The sequence below is a fragment of the Lepidochelys kempii genome, chromosome 4 (assembly GCF_965140265.1).
Source record: "Lepidochelys kempii isolate rLepKem1 chromosome 4, rLepKem1.hap2, whole genome shotgun sequence".
Classification (NCBI taxonomy): Eukaryota; Metazoa; Chordata; order Testudines; family Cheloniidae; genus Lepidochelys; species Lepidochelys kempii.
The window spans coordinates 118,757,428-118,776,315 of NC_133259.1; the positions used below are offsets into that span (position 1 = coordinate 118,757,428).

At 40.4% G+C, this 18,888-nt stretch overlaps 1 protein-coding gene across 5 annotated transcripts in view; it reads right to left on the reverse strand.

Moving 5' to 3' along the window:
- Positions 1-13,450: 13,450 nt before the first annotated feature.
- ACOX3 (acyl-CoA oxidase 3, pristanoyl) overlaps positions 13,451-18,888 on the reverse strand; it is a 65,050-nt gene continuing 59,612 nt past the window's right edge. For all 5 annotated transcript variants that reach the window (XM_073342625.1, XM_073342626.1, XM_073342627.1 and 2 more), the window contains one exon: positions 13,451-18,437. In XM_073342625.1, coding sequence (XP_073198726.1) covers positions 18,318-18,437 — 120 coding nt within the window. In that variant the 3' untranslated portion in view covers positions 13,451-18,317. The remainder of the gene's footprint in view (positions 18,438-18,888) is intronic.

Sequence of the window (18,888 nt, forward strand, 5' to 3'; positions counted from 1 at the left end):
CCAAGCTGCCACCCATACTGCTGTGACACATTGATATTTTTAGGCACTAGCTCAAGCACAGTTACCACAGATATGTCTACCTTCGAGCTGAAATGTTGATGTACCTTGTGAGAGAAACCTGGCTGTGGAAAGGACTTGCTTCAGAGACTGCTGCTGGCCAGAGCTGAGAGAAGGTAGTCTTGATGCAGGACTGTTGTTTTAATTTGCTGCCAGTACCTTGCTTGTGGTAGTTGCAAGGAAACACTGCTGCTAGTAGTAGCCTGCTTGAAGGGGGTGACAGCCCAATAAAAGACATTTTGCCTTGGACAATGGATTGTGGGACCCAGTAGTGGCTGGCTGTGAGGTCAGGAATGATCTTGTCACAAATACTTGAAAAATATATCAGCTATCCTGCTTGAACCATGAATCTTCTTCTTCGTCGTCTTCTTAGCATATGCACAACATGCCTCAGGTGGCACATGACCAGGATTAATCACTAATTTGGTCCACTGGTTGGGTCATTAGCTTCCCCATCTTGGGCCAGGTACTGTTAGGGAGTGCCATGAATCCCTGCTATGATCACTTCAAATGACCATTATATATTCTGTGTAAAGAGCCTGACAGAATGTAGGTACTGCTTAATAAATAATGTCATATGGTCTATGGAAAAGTATAGGACACCAGAGAATGAGCTTTGCAAAACTCAAGAAAATATAGCATGAATTAATGCTAATTTGTCACAGATCTTACACAATAGATTTCTTTTTTCTTCACAGAATGATAATTGAAAACTTGCACAGCATCTTAAATAAACCAGTGACAGCTGGGAAAATCAGTAGATTGGCCTTTTGTGTCTGTTTATAGTAGATTTTGGCAGCAAGCTAGTTGATGCAGTCTCTGTAGGACACAGCTATTCTGTATTCCAGATGTGTTTGACCTTGAATACAAAACATATTGCCATAGAGACTGTCAGTTTATATACTCTTAGCACAAGTTATTAGCTACTTTAAAACCTATTTTAAAAAATCAAGTTTCTCCTAATGATTGTTTGTATTGTAGTTCAGTATGGAAACTTCACTCAGAGGCTTAGATTTCAATTATCAGGCTATAGTTCAGGTTGATGTGCCTGGATAGTTCCGAAGAAGAAGGGAGACTTAAAAGATTTTGCTCAGTACTTGCAAATGGACTTTAAATAGACCCCCTCCCTGTCACAATTACTCCCTATTCCAAATATAATTCTCATCTTTGCACATAAAGTTTTGCAGTTAAAGATGGAAGACTTTATTCACACGTGGAATAAATTTGTAAGTTTTTTTAATCCAAAAATCCATGTCTAAATCCAGAAATCAAAAACTTTAACTATTAAGCAAAGCTTTGCAAGCCCCTGAATATTTTCACTTACTTCTAAAAAGAAAAGGAGTACTTGTGGCACCTTAGAGACTAACCACAAGTACTCCTTTTCTTTTTGTGAATACAGACTAACACGGCTGTTACTCTGAAACCTGTCACTTACTTCTAAGTAACTGTTGTATTCACAGACATGTCTTGATTGACAGTATCAAGTTAAAGAACAATTCAACTGAAGAAAATTGAAAGACACCCTGTTCTGCTTAAGATTACAGTTCCCCTTATGGATTTAAAAAAAAAAAAAGGCTTGAAACATTTTGGAGTTAACTCATCCAATCAATTAATTCTAAGTAGTGATGATATGGTTTCTAATTTGTTGAGATGTCAACAGAAACACCAGATGGATCCTATATGAAATTCAAAATGTACCTTTCCCCATCTACCTTTACTTTAAATGATAATTTTGTTTCCTTAAGGGAAAAATTTTTGGTTTGTATTTATTTAAAAAAAAAAAAGTAGTGAGTTTTGGCATGTGATGGTAATGGTTAGATAACGCAGTAGACTGAATTCCTCCATTTAGCCAACGGCACCAATAATGCTGGGCTTCTTGTATTGCTACATCACTATGCCTCAGTGCTGATTCAAGAGAACAACCCCTCTGAGTAAGAGGGTAGTTCAGTTGCCATCCAGTCAATCCTTGACCTCTCTGCTGAGATTAGCACACTTGTTGTCAACTATCGGTCAACTTCACAAGGCCATCCCCTTAAACTCCTGGAGCAGGGGACATGTTAGGGGAAGAGAGGGGGTGTGACAGAGCTCTGCTCCACCATACCAATCATTTACTGTGTAGGGTCCATTCAAGGCCCCTATGTCAGTGGTGCAATTAAGAGCTGCTGCCAGGAAACTCTAAATTGGATCGGGCCAGCCTCTGAGTCAGGTAGCCTTTGTCTTGTAATAAGCAGATCTCAGACACAGGAAAGAAAATTTTCCATCATTCCCCTGTTTGTGCTATAACTGAACAGGGTGCTTTAACAATGGGGTGGCTACTCCTTTATCCAACTTTTGAGACAGTAATCTTATCTCTTAGAAAGTATGGAACAAATGGGGAGGTGAGGGGAATATATCTGCAATGGAATAATATATTGGGTCCAAATTATGAAAATACATAAATTGCCAAATGCTTTTGCACAATGTGGAAGGAAAAACATCTATGTCAGCTAAATTGCTGAGAAACCCTGCTGTGTTAGCAATCTGATGTAATTTCATAATAGTTTTCATTATGCTCAGACTAGCACAAATCTAAATCATGCAAATTGTTGTACATATGCTCTGTCTGCCTTCTTCAGCGGTCGTCTTGTCTTGAAAGACAAGCTGATACAGTACTTAGGGGGTGTTTTAGTAAGCTTTTGATAAAGTGACGTACAGATGTTTCAAACAAAGTCTCCTGCAAGTGCTACTATTTGCTGGGCCACTGGGAATGAACAGGTGCAATCAAACCACATTGCCAAATTCTGGCTTAAAAAGCCATAGCTCAAAGGGAAATCATAGAGTATAACTTCTGTGCCCCAATTCTGACTTTTCCAAAATCCATTAAGTTGATACTCAGAAATTAATGTGTATCAGTTTAGGAGTCAAAGGTGAAGAGTGCCAGAATTTGATCACCTTTGTTCTCTCCCTCACTAATACTATTAAAGATTACAAATGAAGAAGGCATTTCCAAAAGTGGTGAGTCACCACCATGGGACACCAGATGACTCGGCAAGAATGTTAGCCATCAATTATGTTATGAGTCTTATAAGTGGAACATGGAGAGGGCCTCAAAGAGGCACCAGCATGGCCCTATTGTCCTATCCTTTCTGTGGATATCTAAGTTGACTAGAATTTGTGCATGCAAAAACTCCTGAGTATTCATGGATGCCATGCATTGAGTTAATCCCTTCTGAAAGAAATATTGTTAGATTTTTTTGCAAAATAGATCATATAGTGCTATTTATAACTTCAGAACACTTACATTGCATTATGATGCCCATTTGTACAAAAGGACAATAAGGTCAAGTGACTTGGTCAGTGTCACAGACGGTATCCGTATCAGTCCCAGCAGTAGAACTCAGTCACTTGTTCCCATTCCTCTGCTCAGGCTACGAGGTCATGACTCTTAGATCTTTCAGGGAACCTGAAATTCTGCCTTTGTTTGTCAGGAGAGACGATTTTCCAGGAGCTGTTGCTCCCCAGGTCTCCGTAAATGCTGTCAAACCAGTAAAGTAAACTAATCACCAAATTCAGCTTCACTTCATTGACATATGTTGTATTTATATGGTAGACTGTGGTTTATGAAAAAGAAATGCATAGTGTGGAGTGCAGGAAAAGAGGGAACCCTCAGCAGCTGAGGATGGGACAACAAGACAGATGATTTCTCAGGCTATGTAGACATACTGCTGATTACGTTCTCTGATTTCCAGTAAAAGTGATATTGCTTGCTTTTGAGATTTAAACATCTGGAGGTCCTTAAAAGTACAATAGATTACAATACGTAGGACATTTGCTTAGGCTACAGGACAGCAATTGCTATAAGTGATCTTGCTCTAATGTATGCTGCAACTTCATTTAATAAATTAGACTGCCTAAAATTCTCTTATAAATTTAAAAAGTAAAATTCTGTCATTATTTCTCTGACAGCAATATTCTTCAGTAAACAAAATTACTAGCAAAACCCAATCAAATATTTTACATTCACAAGTATTCAAATAATGACCTACTCATCCTTTATTAAAGTTACAACTAGCTTAACATATGGTAAGTAATTTATCATTATCACATTGCAGTTCATAATGCTGTAAAGAGGAGAGTTGTCAATATTTTCAGTAAAAAATCTCTGATTCGGGGGTTATCATCTTGGTATAAAAATGTGCAACTTGACAGATAATATCCCAGCCCAACAGCAGACTTTATTTTAACAACACTAAAAATCTGTTAAGCTCATATCCATTGAGAATGATGTTACAAAGGTCATTCTCCTGGCCTGTTGCTTGGACCAGGTCACCAGGTCTTTGCATTCCTCTACTGGCTTCCCCTTCTCTGTTCCAACAAACATAAGTTGTTTGTCTTCACTTTCAAGACCCTTAATGGTCTATACCCACCCTATGTAGATTTTCTCATTCACCTCTAAAATGTTGACTCCCGTCTCCAATCAGCCAATGATGCCAGCTTCCATTGCCCACTTTTTAAACTTCCAAAAAAGCATCTTCTTGCTTTCTCTCACATTGCCCTTATTCTTGGGAGGAGCTCCCAGTAGACATCTGCACGACATTTCTTTTCCTGCAAAGGTGACTGCTCCCTAATCTCAGGAAGAACCCTAAGAATGCCAAGGTAGCCCCCAAAGAATAGAATGAAATTAAAAATTTGAGGACTATTTCTTAATGCATATGCAAATCATTCTCTGATTTCATATGAAATCCTCCCACATTGAGCAGTGAGCCTAGCAACAGAACTGAAACATGGATGGACAAGGCTATAGTAAAGGCCTAGATTCCAAAGTATACAGGGAAAAACACAGTAAAATGGGCATGTCTGATGTGGGGAAAGCTCTGTGGCCACTTTATGCTATGCCTACCTCTAGCCACTACAGGTATCCCATTACGGACACACAAATTACAATTTACTTTCAATGTTTTTTTTAAATTCTAGATATGCATATTTATATAATAACCTGCACCAATTTTGAAAGTATTGAATTGTAAATGTAACCCTTCTGTCTGCAGTTTCAAGCAATAATGGCCAGGTTCAGGTGAAAATTCAGGTGAATTCGTGGTACCATGAAGGGGAAAGTGTGAAAACTGCCTAATATGACTTAATAAATTAGTTTAATCTGGGACTACAAACACTAATATGGATTAATATAATTGTCGTTGTTGCATGATATCGCTACAGGACAGTGAGGGTACCTTAATATGTTTACTGTCTTTTGTGTTTAATGTTAATGGTTATAAGTACCTTCCTGGGGTGAAAATACTAGGTACTAAAGAACTTTTAATCTAGTGGAGATGGGCATAACACGTTAAAGCCAGATGAATTCAAATTAGAAATAAAGGTAAATGTTTTAACAGTGAGGGTGATTGATTAACCAGTGGAGCAGACCACCAAGCGTGGTGGTCTCCATCCCTTGATGTCTTCCGATCAAGACTGGAAGATATGCATTAGTTAAACAAGTTATTGGCCTCAGTATAAGGGCAACTGGATGAAATGCTCTGGCCTTTGTTATGCAGAAGGTCAGACTAGATGATGGTCCTGTTTGGCCTTAAATATGTATGAAACCTTCCACGCTGAATTTCCTGGGTTGATAATGCTTGTTTTGGTGATAATTACATAATTCCTGTAATGTTTTTTCCTCTTGAATCAGTGATAAGCACTCCCAACCGTAACTCCATCTAAGCTAGGGTTTTTTTTTTTTGTTTGGTCTAGGAATATATCTGGGTCCCTATAGTCTTGATCCAGTTAGATGTTAGGAGGTGTTTGAATCCATAACAAAGAGCAAGTTCATTTCACAAACAGTACATCAATTAAAAAACAGGAGTATAGAGCATGGCAAGAGGAGAGTCCCTCTCGTGAATTATTCTGGTGGAGTAGACACTTTGAGCCCTGCATGGATGCAAAATTTGTGTCCACATCCAATCTGCAATCTGCAAAAATGGTCTGTGGATATCTGCAGATAAAATGGATACCTGCAGATTTGCAGGGCTCTGCAGATGCTGTCCTTTCTCTGCTCGCATTTTCCCTTTCCTCCTGGAGAGAGACAGACAGGACAGTCCTGCTGCTGAGAGGCAGGTATGTTCCTTATGTGACTCTCCAAATAAAAAGCATGGCTAGACTCACTCTCCTGATCATACTAGGCCAGATAGGAGGGGTTGGTTCTCTCCACTGCAGTGGCTGCTGGAGCAGTTGTGGGAGAAAGGGTGAACTGCGTCAGCGCATTCACCCTCCTTTATCTCCTTTGACTCCATGTGATCCATGTAAATGAAGCTTCCTAAAGCAGTGCAGGAGAGCTGCTACTTCCTGCGATGCTCCCTTAAAGTTCAGCCTAGGATTTTTATATATATATTTTGGTTTGTTCTTCTCCACCATGGATACCACCATTGGCTGAGATGATTATGTACTGTGCGAAGTTGCACATAGTGAAATTGTGCTTCTCCCGTGGTGCATAGAGACACACAGAGCAAGTCAGAATCCTGCTTGGGCCATGCTTGGAGCAACACCCATTTACTGAAGCAGACACCCATCATAGAGAGAGTTCTAGGTGGAGCCAAAGACATGTATCTTTCATCAGCAATGTGCTATGCAAAACACATGTATCCTACCTACCTTATAGGAGTAGCTCACTTGCTGTGGCTAGCATGCAGAGTGGAGCCACCATTTTCTTACCCATGTACCCTCAACTCTTGCCTATATCCTCCCTTTCCCTGGTGCAGATTGTGATACCCTCACTCATGTGGTGGTGAAACACTGGAATGCGTTACCTAGGGAGGTGGTAGAATCTCCTTCCTTAGAGGTTTTTAAGGTCAGGCTTGACAAAGCCCTGGCTGGGATGATTTAACTGGGAATTGGTCCTGCTTTGAGCAGGGGGTTGGACTGGATGACCTTCTGGGGTCCCTTCCAACCCTGATATTCTATGATTCTATGATTCTATGTTGAACAACAAGTTACTCCGAACTGCATCAACAGACATATTCTGTGAAATCCTTACTCCGACTATCTGGCGCTCAGCGATTACAGTTGTTGTATTTAGGAACAGCTGTTTATGTGGCATGACTCCTTTAAGAAACCAGAGAGTAGAGCCCAGAAGGGGAAGGGGAGGAGCCCTGGGGGTCAGGGAGAAAAACCTATAGAGACGGTCAGACGCTTGGAATAAAAGTTTGTTCTTGTTTGCATGTAAACCTGAGCAGCATTCAAATTAATGACAGGTTTCAGAGTAACAGCCGTGTTAGTCTGTATTCGCAAAAAGAAAAGGAGTACTTGTGGCACCTTAGAGACTAACCAATTTATTTGAGCATGAGCTTTCGTGAGCTACAGCTCACTTCATCAGATGCATGCCGTGGAAACTGCAGCAGACTTTATATATACACAGAGAATATGAAAAAATACCTCCTCCCACCCCATTGTCCAGCTGGTAATAGCTTATCTAAAGTGATCATCAGGTGGGCCATTTCCAGCACAAATCCAGGTTTTCTCACCCTCCACCTCCCCACACAAATTCACTCTCCTGCTGGTGATAGCCCATCCAAAGTGACAATGACAACTCTTTACACAATGTGCATGATAATAAAGTTGGGCCATTTCCTGCACAAATCCAGGTTCTCTCAAATTAATGGAATATCAAAGTGAGATTTGTTCCCTAACTCTGTGTTGGAACAGAGCAACTTCTGTGTAACCTGGAGGATGTTCTCTTTCTGAGGGTTTTTGAAAGGTCAAAACAAACAAATTTTGAGTTCTCCCCCTTTGTGGGTCAAAAAGAAGTTTGTAAGTGGGAATATTCTCCAGCACACTGATATGTTTTTCCTGGCTGCTGCCTTGGAGTCACACTAGTGAAATCCAGCCAATGCTCTGTTCTTAACTTCTAAATGTTTGAACATTTACAGTTGATAAGACAATGAAAAAGCCAAGTGTTTGTGTGGGATTTTTTTTTAAAACTTCATCTGATTAAAAATACTCAGTGAAGTATATTTCAGGGAGAACAATTTTAAATGGCACCAGCTGTTCTGAAAAGAAGACTTCAGAAATCTTGAACCAGGATTGAACAAAACCATAGGTTGTTTTTAGTCTTTCCTTTGGAGGAGTCGGAATCACACAGGCATTGCACACCCATCTTCTCAAAGCAAGTCCTTTGCTTAAATTACTCCTAAATGATTGACAACAGAATGGTTTTGTTTTGACAGACAATTTTCCATTTTTGGAGCAACAGATTAAAGAAGAGCTTTTATGTGGGACTAATCCAGGAATGGCTGGACAACCAATTCCTCAAAAGAGTAAAGTAGACAGTCGCAAAATATTTGTGCAGTGACAGCCTGACATTGCAATTTAATGGTTTGCATTCTGGTGCTATGGTTGTCATGACTCAGTTGTAATTGACATGATCTAACGCACCATGGAACAAAATGTTAGGGAATCACATCCCAATTATTGTGTATCTTCAATTTTATGCATTTTTTTTCTCCCTGCTGTTGAGCGGGGAGTGTGGGTAGGAGCAGGTTTTTCTTTTCTTTACTTCCTGCCCACTTAGAAAGAAGGGGAAATATTCTGGAGGCTTTTGTCCATTTCTTCATCTTAGCAGCAGGCAGCATGGGGAATGGTCTTCTCATGGGTTCTCCACTCATTTTTGTTGTACCTGAGACCTGGCAGGGAACGAGGGCTGATCAAACAAGAAAACTCCATGGAAGTTATATGCAGGGCACCTAAAAAGCTGAATGTGACATAGGTTGTGTAACACTGGTTTATAGCTTCATAATAGTTACTAAGAAAACTGCCTTTGCTTGTGTATAGTGTTTTCCTGGGAGAGGTAATTCTTGATGCCATTGCAGATGTCTTGAAATATGCGAGATGTTGGTCATGATTTGTATCTCTGCATAAATTATTTTACCAGAAGTATGTGTGTTAAGGGATCTATCCGGCAGGACAGTTGGTCTCTTGCTTGTTTTGGGCCATAACTGCTGATAGTTTCCATGTGTCCCAAACCCAATATTAAATGTAAGAAGGCTACAGTCTTTTGGCTGGAATAGGATTAGAATTATGGATACAGAGAGAACCTTAATCCTGAATTTTGTGTTGATGGATTTGTTAAGTAGTGCTTTATTAATACAAATTGATACTATTAAGTCAGGGAGCACACTGAGATTAAGAGTCAGCGTCTTCTCGAAGCAAAAAGACATTTTTAAATACCACCAGCATATTCAGTGCTGTACAAGACCTAAAATAAGCCATTCCCTGTACTAAGGCACTTATCTAAAAGATCTACACAGAGAAAAGAAAGGAGTAACTTGGAGGATTTGATTGTTAACCGTTGACTTGGCAGTAATGCAGCAAAAGCGAGTCTTTACAAGAGATGTGGAGGAGAGGTTGGTGAAGCAGGATGAGGACTTTCGGTGCATAGGGGGAGCAAGGAGCAATGCATGAAGATGAGTGGGTGAAGGAGATGATCCTCTATTGCCAGTAAGCACTGTGATTATTTAACAAATGTGAAGATACAGGAAATAGCAAAGATTCAGATACTTTGGGGACAGACATATCCTTAGTACTATGAGAATTTTTATGGCCATAATTTTTGAAGGAATGTAACAATGTGCACCTTCACTGGAAGCTGGTCTAGCCAAACACTGACAAATGCAGCAAATAAAATCCAAATGGAAGCAGTTTGCTTGTGCCATACTTCAGTAGACAGACTCATGCTGTGTGAAGGCTGAAAAAACACAACCAGGCTGCAAATCTAACAGGAAAAAGTCACAATAGCCAACAGAAATCTTGTTCACAGAGAAAATTTCACCCCCTCTTCGTACTATGAAAGGAAAACTCCTATTGCATATTACAAATCTGTGTCTGTATAGCTTGAGGAAAAGAGACTCTGTCTGCTTCTTTTCACACTGAACTAGTTCTAAGCAGCCTGCTGTGATCACAGCTGACCTCACTCACTCTATCTCAGATTATGCTCAGTCACACACACATCTCATGCTCTGATGCTGAACTCCCTCTCGAGCTAAATAGGCTCCTTTAGCCAGTGAACCAAACCAAACAGATTTGGGGCCTCACTCTGATCTCCTACTAATGAGAATAAGGACAACTGAAATTTCAGTGGAGTCCATGACAGGCTGCTGGGTTTATATTTTGTTGTATCAAAAAGGATGCTCATCTTGATAAATGTACAATAAGTGTTTTAAATTTAAATATTAAATCACCCCCAAGGCCTGAAAGCACCCTGACCCAGACTGCATCCTCCTGCAGAAAACCCCATGGATGGGGCAAAAGAACAGCAAACTTTGCGAGTGTCACTTGGCAGAATTTATTATGAGCATACCTCAAGAGGGAGGAGTAGAGGTGACATCAGGCGAATCATTCCATTTATCCTTGGGGATGGAACCCACCCAGAATCCACAGAGATTGTAGCCCATTCTGTAGGGATGGTTGAATTTCCATTGGCTCGCTCATCCTTTCCCCTGGCAAATGGCAGTACAGCTGTTGTTGCCAAGTTTCCACTCTCTTGCAGCAAGGCTATTAACCTGCTTCAAACAGCACTAACTCCTGCTAGGAGAACCAAGTGTTGAATGGACACTAGTGTCTTAGACCCCAGAAGTTCCCATATTCTCAAACATGCTTCCTTCTGTGAGAGGGCATCACCAGAGAAGCTTCTGCATGGAGCAAAGGTGGGGTAGGGACAGGTATATTTGTGTTCTACGCAATAGTGTCTCACCCCTCCACTTGGGCAAAGGTATTGTGTGCATAGTAGGCAAACTAGTGAAGGAGATGCACCCGCTCCTTGGGCAAATGGAATTTTTCAGTGCTGGGAAAGGGATATAAAAGGGCTTCAATGCTTTAATGGATTGTGCAGTCAGACCTGCAGAAAAAGCTTGTCACAAAGGGAATAGTTTTAAAGTGCATTTGGTATTAATTATTATTAGATAGTTTTACAGACAAACACAAACCAGGAAAATAGGAATAGCTTGGAGATGTCATGGTTATGGGGTAGGTTGTGCTTTAGACCCCTTTATTCCCTCTTGAGTGAACCTAGCCCAAATATTTCTCTATCGTTGTAACATAACTGGCCCATTTAGTACCTGTAAACCCTCTTTCCCCATAGGCTTGTGACAGCTGCTAATTAAGTGACTCAAGCAGCTTCTCCAAAACAAAGCATGCTTTATTCATCAAAGGTACACAGCAAACACTAAGAAAGGAGACGATGAGAAAAGGCCTGGTTCTTACCCACTCTTAGGCTATGTTTACACTGGCAATTGAACAACAAAACTTTTGTCTTTCAGAGGTGTTTAACCTGCCCTTCCCCCCAACCAAAAGACAAAAGTTTTGCCATGACAAGCACCAGTGTGAACAGCATGTTGTTGGCAGGAGAGCGCTGATCATGGGGGTGGTGGTGGAAGTTTTTTGTCTGCAGGAGAGCCAACAAACAGCGGCTACATGGTGTGACTTTTAGCAACATGGCTGTGTTGCTTCAGCCGTGCCAGTAAAAGCTGTGTAGTGTAGACATAGCCTTACTGACACTTTATTCTTGCCTTGTTAGCGTTGGATAAGTTCCACTAAGCCAGGGCTTCCCTCCAGTCCCGCCATGCTGCTGGTTCTCAGCCAGCGGTATGCATACTCCTGGGGGTACACAGAGGTCTTGCAGGGGATACCTCAACTCATCTCGATATTTGCCTAGTTTTACAACAGGCTACATTAAAAAGCACTAGCGAAGTCAGTACAAACTAAAATTTCATAGACAGTGACTTGTTTATATTGCTTTATAAACTGTACACTGAAATGTAAGTACAATATTTATATTCCAATTGATTTATTTTATAATTATATGGTAAAATGAGAAAGGAAGCAATGTTTCAGTTATAGTGTGCTGTGACACTTCTGTATTTTTAGGTCTGATTTTGTAAGCAAGTAGTTTTTAAGTGAGGTGAAACTTGGGATACGTAAAACAAATCAGACTCCTGAAAGGGGTACAGTAGTGTGGAAAGGTTGAAAGCCACTGCTCTACAGCATCCTCTATGCCAGGCTCCTCTCCAGCTGCTGCTGCCCACTTTGCACCCTTCCCCCTAGGCAGGGATCTTTAAGGTTTTAATATCACCTTTGATCCTAAGTTCAAGCCTGGGAAGGATAAACCTTGCTAGCTTAGCTGCATAGTCAGGCGGGTGCATAGTCCCTCAGTTAATAGCTTCCCAACTGTTTCCTCAAAGACTATTAGTATCAGGGGTACCGGAATAGGGAGTATCAGAGGGCCATGGCCCCTTTGCTTTTTACTGGCCATAAAGGAAAATGATGTGGGGGGAGAGGGCAGAGAGGAGCAAGTGGAGGGGAAGAGGTGGTGCATGGGTGGGGCCTCAGGGGGAAGTGGCAGCATGAGGGGGTGGCATGGGGGGCGGAGCCACAGGGGGCGCTGGTGGCCCCCCCACTTTTAGGGAGTTTCTGCCATTCCTGCTTAGTATTCTCTGTGATATTCTTATCTTTGCCATTGTTCCATTTGCTTTTGGCTTCCCTCTGCCAACAGCCTCCTTTGAGTTAACTCTATGCAGTCAGGCAGAATAATATCATGAGTGCCTCAGGGCTTGTCTACACTGACACTTTACAGCGCTGCAACTGCTCAGGGGTGTGAAAAAACATCCCCCTGAGCGCAGGAAGTTTCAGCGCCGTAAAGTGTCAGTGTAGACAGTGCACCAGCGCTGGGAGCTGCGCCCCTCGTGGAGGTGGGATTTTTTTTTTTTTTTAGAGCACTGGGAGAGTTCTCCCCCAGCGCTCTGCCATGACTACACAAGCCACGTTGCCCGTGTAGACTAGCCCTCAGTTAACTTGGCTGATATCTATAAAAAGTACTACAGATATTTTTCTTGTTCTCCACTTAAAATTGCTTTGTTAGATGTGTTCAGAGTGAAAGTGGACAGATAGACTCCACTTCTACTGAGACTTGGGGGTGGACTTTCTTTTCATAAAATAAAACATGCAGACAAAGACGGTCTTACAATGAGACATGTAGCCTGAGAACATAACAGACACAATAGATTTTTGCAGACTTATCCACAGGTACCAAACCAAGGCAAACATGTATTATTTAATGACAGGTTTCAGAGTAACAGCCATGTTAGTCTGTATTCGCAAAAAGAAAAGGAATACTTGTGGCACCTTAGAGACTAACCAATTTATTTGAGCATGAGCTTTCATGAGTTACAGCTCACTTCATCGGATGCATGCCGTGGACACACATAGCTGGAGTAGTGTATTCACATAGCTGGAGTAGTGTAACTTAGGTCGACTTACCCTAGTAGTGAGGACATGCCCTTAATGGACACCACGGCATGCATCCGATGAAGTGAGCTGTAACTCACGAAAGCTCATGCTTAAATAAATTGGTTAGTCTCTAAGGTGCCACAAGTACTCCTTTTCTTTTTATGTATTATTTAATGCCTTGTAAAAGAAGCAGAATGCTTTTAGCAACATTAAATGCTGCAGTAGTAATTGAGTCTCTGCCATGTGATTTAGTACAGGATGCCAAATTTCATTACATCTCTCCTTGCTGCCATTAAACTCTGTAAATTAATCTCTCACTTGACAGTTAATTCCAGCTACTCCCAAATGCTCCCTCCAAAAGATCTCCAGAACCATTGAATCTATAAGGACATTACATTAATATGAACATACAGCAATATTACATCTAAAGAGATATCAGTCACTGCTCCACGTACTCCTAAGTTAATAGTTATTAAAACACCTACACAGAAACACTAGGACCCAGATCCACAAAGGTACTTAGCCACCTTGACAATCACTGGAATCTTTAACCTTCCCTGCTGGCATGATGGAGGGTTGGTGGGGCCAAATTTGAGTGAGTGGTGTTGCAACCTGGTGCTTGGGCTCCCTCCCTTTTGGAGTCCTTCCATTGCCCCCGTGTACAGGGTTAGGCAGCAGCTGAGTGGGGGTTTGTGGATTGCAGTAGCACCTAAATATAGGGTTTAGGCACCTTAGTATCTCTTGTCATGCAGTGGGTGTCGATTTAGCAGGTCTAGTGAAGACTTGCTAAATTGATGGCAGAGCGCTCTCCAGTCGACCTGAGTAGTCCACCTCTCCGAGAAGAGTAAGGGAAGTCGACCGGAGAGCATCTCCTCTTGACGCAGCGCAGTGAAGACACCCGGGTAAGTAGACCTAAGCTATGTTGACTCCAGCTATGTTATTCACATAGCTGGAGTAGTGTAACTTAGGTCGACTTACCCTAGTAGTGAGGACACGCCCTTAATGGTATTGAAGCACCTAATTTGCACTGAAATTAATGGGAGTTAGGTTCCTAAATACCATTGAGGATCTGGGTCTTAGTCTTACAAGTACCCACCAGCCTTTTTAACAAAATCTTATATACCAAACTCAGCAAACCACAGCGAGAAAGCAGATCCTTTCCATCCCTTACTGTATCCAGGAACTTACTACCTTCAACGGTCTCCAAAAATCCCTATCAAATTAATGGCTTTTGCAACATACTGAAAGTCATCAAATCTGGGCTATTTCAGTGCATGTTCCATAATCCCAGGGCCCTTACAGAGAGCCTCCTCTTAAGGAGGTTTCAGCTCAAATGCTCTAATTACCCCTGCTGTGGCAGTATATCATGGGGGCGGGAAGGTGATCACTCAAATAGGTAGATTCCAAACTTCATAGGTCACATGCCCTTATGAAGGTGTTGATTATTCCCACAGCCTATGCATGTGTACCTCTCTGATCACCTATCCCCAAGCACCGGTCGTCTAAACCTGCTCTGCATGAATATTTGAACAAACCAAGGTTCCAGTACATGCTGTATATACTCCGAACAGTGATTAGGTGGGTTTTTAAAGCTTTTTACCCATCCTTATCCCCTTCTCATGAAATCTCCAAATGAGATTCATTTCTCCGGCTCTTTGTATGCTATACCTTTTTCTTCCCATGCACATTATTCTTTCAGTTTGCACATAATCCTTCCACCCATGTTTGAAATTTATTATTATTTTGGTCTTACCAACATGGTTTTGCGAAGAGGGTTTGCTAGTTGACTGTTGCAGCAGAGCCAGGTGGTGGTGGCCAAAATTACTGTCTGTCTCTTACAAAGACAGAACTATTATTTAGTTTGTCTTTTTTAATTCTTTTGGCCAGAGTGGTGAATTTTAAAAGACTAACTGTAATATGGCTAATGGAAAATTTCCCCTAAGTCATATGTGCACTGATGTGATATAGCAAATATCAAGTTCCCTGTATAAGTGTTTACAGGGTGTACTTCAGTGGTGCCCATCTTTAGTGTTTTTTAAAAAAAAGTATTTCATGTTAAGAAGTCTGAATTTCAGTATATTTCATTTGGGGAGAGCTGATATTTAAAAGAAAAATCAGATCTCTCAAATGACCCACAGTTATCAAGTTATGTACATACTGTAGTTAATTTCTGTGGTTACACGAGTTACCGTATTTTCCCCCACTTCTTCCCTCCTGTTAGTTGTGGTTTCACATTTAATTAAAAAATCTTCAGAGCAAGGACTATGTCTTCCTGTGACTTTGTCCAGAACTTAGCATGATAGGGTCTCAGTTCTGATTGGGGTGCTACCACAATACTAATAAATATATTAATAGGACCATGTGTTGGGGTATTTGTGCTGTGTGCTAACTGGCCATACCTTTGACATGCCCATTATCTCCCTCTCTTCTCTTGTAGAGATCAATCACACAGGTCACAATAATGGGGAGAACTGAGATGCACAATTCCCTTGGTGGTCACTCAAATATTTGATCATCAATGTAGCAGGAACACACAGCATTAATGTAGGCTTTTGACTCTAATCATGACTGGGCCTCTGCTGTATATTTAAAGTTAATGTAACATTTATACAAACAAAAATAGTCCAGTTGCAAGAGTCCCTGCCTTCCACGTGTATGGATCTAAGCATGGTAGTGCTGCGTCTGCTTCAGTGGAACTGTGTTAAAATTTTGTCTATGGGATGATGCCACCTATTGGATATTCTTAGAATTAATAAGCTGAAGCAATTCAAAGAAAAATAATTCTGATATGCATGAGGAGTTCTAATAAATCTGGCCATGTTTACCTCTATTTAATATAAACCAGTTGCTAGAAGAAAGTGTCTGTTGGGACACTCTGAATTTCGGCTACCAAAATGAAAGGATATTGCTAGAAAAAGCAGTTGGAAAAAGAGATCCCTTGGATCCTTTGCCATACAACTGGAAAGAGAAAATGAAGAACAGAAAAAAAGAAAATGAGAACTACAGGCAGGGCTTAAAATAAGAAGTTTTCACTTCGAGGCACTTTAAACTAATCTCTTGAATTGCCCTTAGCAACCTAAACTGAAATGTTAAAAGGTTTCTGCTTTGGAAAATGTACCTTGAGATTCTCCAAGAGCACACTGTTAAAAATGAAATGCCCTTTCAATGGCTTTTCCAGCAGTGAAACACCTTCTATGTTCGATTTGATTTTGGTGAAACTTTAGAAGGAGCAATATAACTACTTGATCATATGGCAAAAACTGAAAATACCACTTTATTTTTTACTTTGATTAAATGTATTCTAGTAATATTTACACACAAAAAACCAGCACAATAACAGTTATGTAATATTTGTGTCATAACACTATGAAGACTTACAAACTTTGGAATTCTGGCATAGAAACACTTCATCAGAATCATAAGTGTAGAGCTGGAACAGAATGGTGACAATTAAAAAAAAAATCCACTAAGGGCCAGGGGTTTGATCCTGCTCCCATTGAGAGTCAATAGCAAAACTCCCATTGACTTTAATGGCACCGGATCAAGCCCTGAATCCTAGACACCTTCCTAACAAATAGTCCCCCTGGCCTGAACAGGACAGCTCATGTGAGTACAGTGAGCAGGATTTGGTCCTTGATCAGTTCAGAGTAACAGGGAAATCATACAGTATAGAAAAGCAGGCAGGATCTTTCCAGATTTTATTTTAAAAATATAAAATATTCAGCACTTCAAAAACTTAATAGTGCCTCTTCATTTGCAAAGGAAACTACTCATTACTTGGGGAATATTTACTAAACATATACAAACAATGGTTCTCCCTCAGCTGCAGTAATTATCATTCTACTTTCTTGTCCCTGACTAAATGTCTACAACATCTGGCAACAGACATCATTTTGTTTATTTTTAACAACCCACTTCCAGATTATTGGACTAAATTTGGACCTGAAGAAAGCAGGTGCAGCTCCAACATGTGTTAACTTGCACCGATTGATCTGTTGAGCTTAAAAGCTAACACTGTATAGAAGGGAAAACAATAAAACACTAACTACTGGTGAGGTTATACAATCATTTTACATTTGCATTGCCATAAATTTAATATAACAATGACAAGTGAATGAGAAACTTTGAATTAGTGATATCTACAGTGATACAAAACTTGAGGGGATTAATCAAAACCTCAAACTGGAAGTCAATTTATCACATCTCTTGCACTGAGAGAACAATCAACTATTTTAAACGTTGTGGAACAGATAGTGTAAAGTAGAGTAGCTTCATGGACTTCAAAGAGACTCTCTTACTCAATTCCAGGTTTCAGAGTAGCAGCCGTGTTAGTCTGTATTCGCAAAAAGAAAAGGAGGACTAGTGGCACCTTAGAGACTAACACATTTATTTGAGCATAAGATGAAGTGAGCTGTAGCATAAATAAATAAATTGGTTAGTCTCTAAGGTGCCACTAGTACTCCTTTTCTTTTTACTCAATTCCAGTGATGCTATCCTAGTTTATCTCCACTGAAAATCCTGCCGGGTTCTAAATACACCTTTGCTTTGCTAATACTCCTCCAGAAACTTGAAAAAGTAAACTGGCTTGTCTGTTCATAGTTCAAGGTAGACTTTTTTGCATGTTTAACTTTTGTAGCATGCCAGCAATTACAAGACTTTTAGACCCTATTTGCTCTCAGGACACTGATGAAAGTAATATTTAGTTTTATATGTACTGAAGCTGTGAGAAACAATTAACTTTAATGAGACTTCTTTTTCTTTTAATCTGAGACTGATTAACATTAGCATGATTACTATGAACTGCATGCAGATGTGTTGCACTGTTCTTGCCATTATGTCAACAGTCCTTAAGATTGGTCATATCGGATTTCAAACTCATTCTATCTCTTGGCATATTCTGTATGAAATCTCCTTCATTTGCAACATTTGAAATATGTGCTCCTTCCCGCTCAGTGTCTGAAATATGTTCTCAATCGTTGCTCTATCTGGGCCACCACTCTTAAATGTTTGATTTACATCCTCGACCTCAGCTTGCCGACAACGGGTTTATTAACACAAAATTCTGCCCACCATGATGGTCTCTCCAGCACCTTGCTGCCTTGAAGGACTATTGTCCACAGATTTTTATATAGCTGCAAAAGAAGAAGAATGTAGATTAACATAAGCAGAAAATCATTTAAATTTCACAAAAGTTTAAACAATTTAAATAAAACCAACTGAAATGGAATTGCAATTGCAACTGTATTTCTAGGAATACAGAACAAGCACAAGGAATAAGCACAAAATAAAGTGCATAATTATGTGAAAGCAAGAACAAAACAAATCTGAGATCAGATCTTCAGCTGGGGTAAACTGGACTAACAGTTTGACTTAGCTGAGTGAGGCTGATTTGTGCCACCTAAGGATCTGGCCTTTTAACGTTCTAACTGCTATGAAACAATCACAAAGCAAAAGAAAAACAGTGAAAACACAGCTCATAGAGGAAAGATTAAATGAAGCCGTTTCATTCTGTTCATGCCTCTGAAAGTTATAGCTGAAAATACTCTGTTTTTACCCTTCTTTCTATATGTTTTTGGCAAGTTA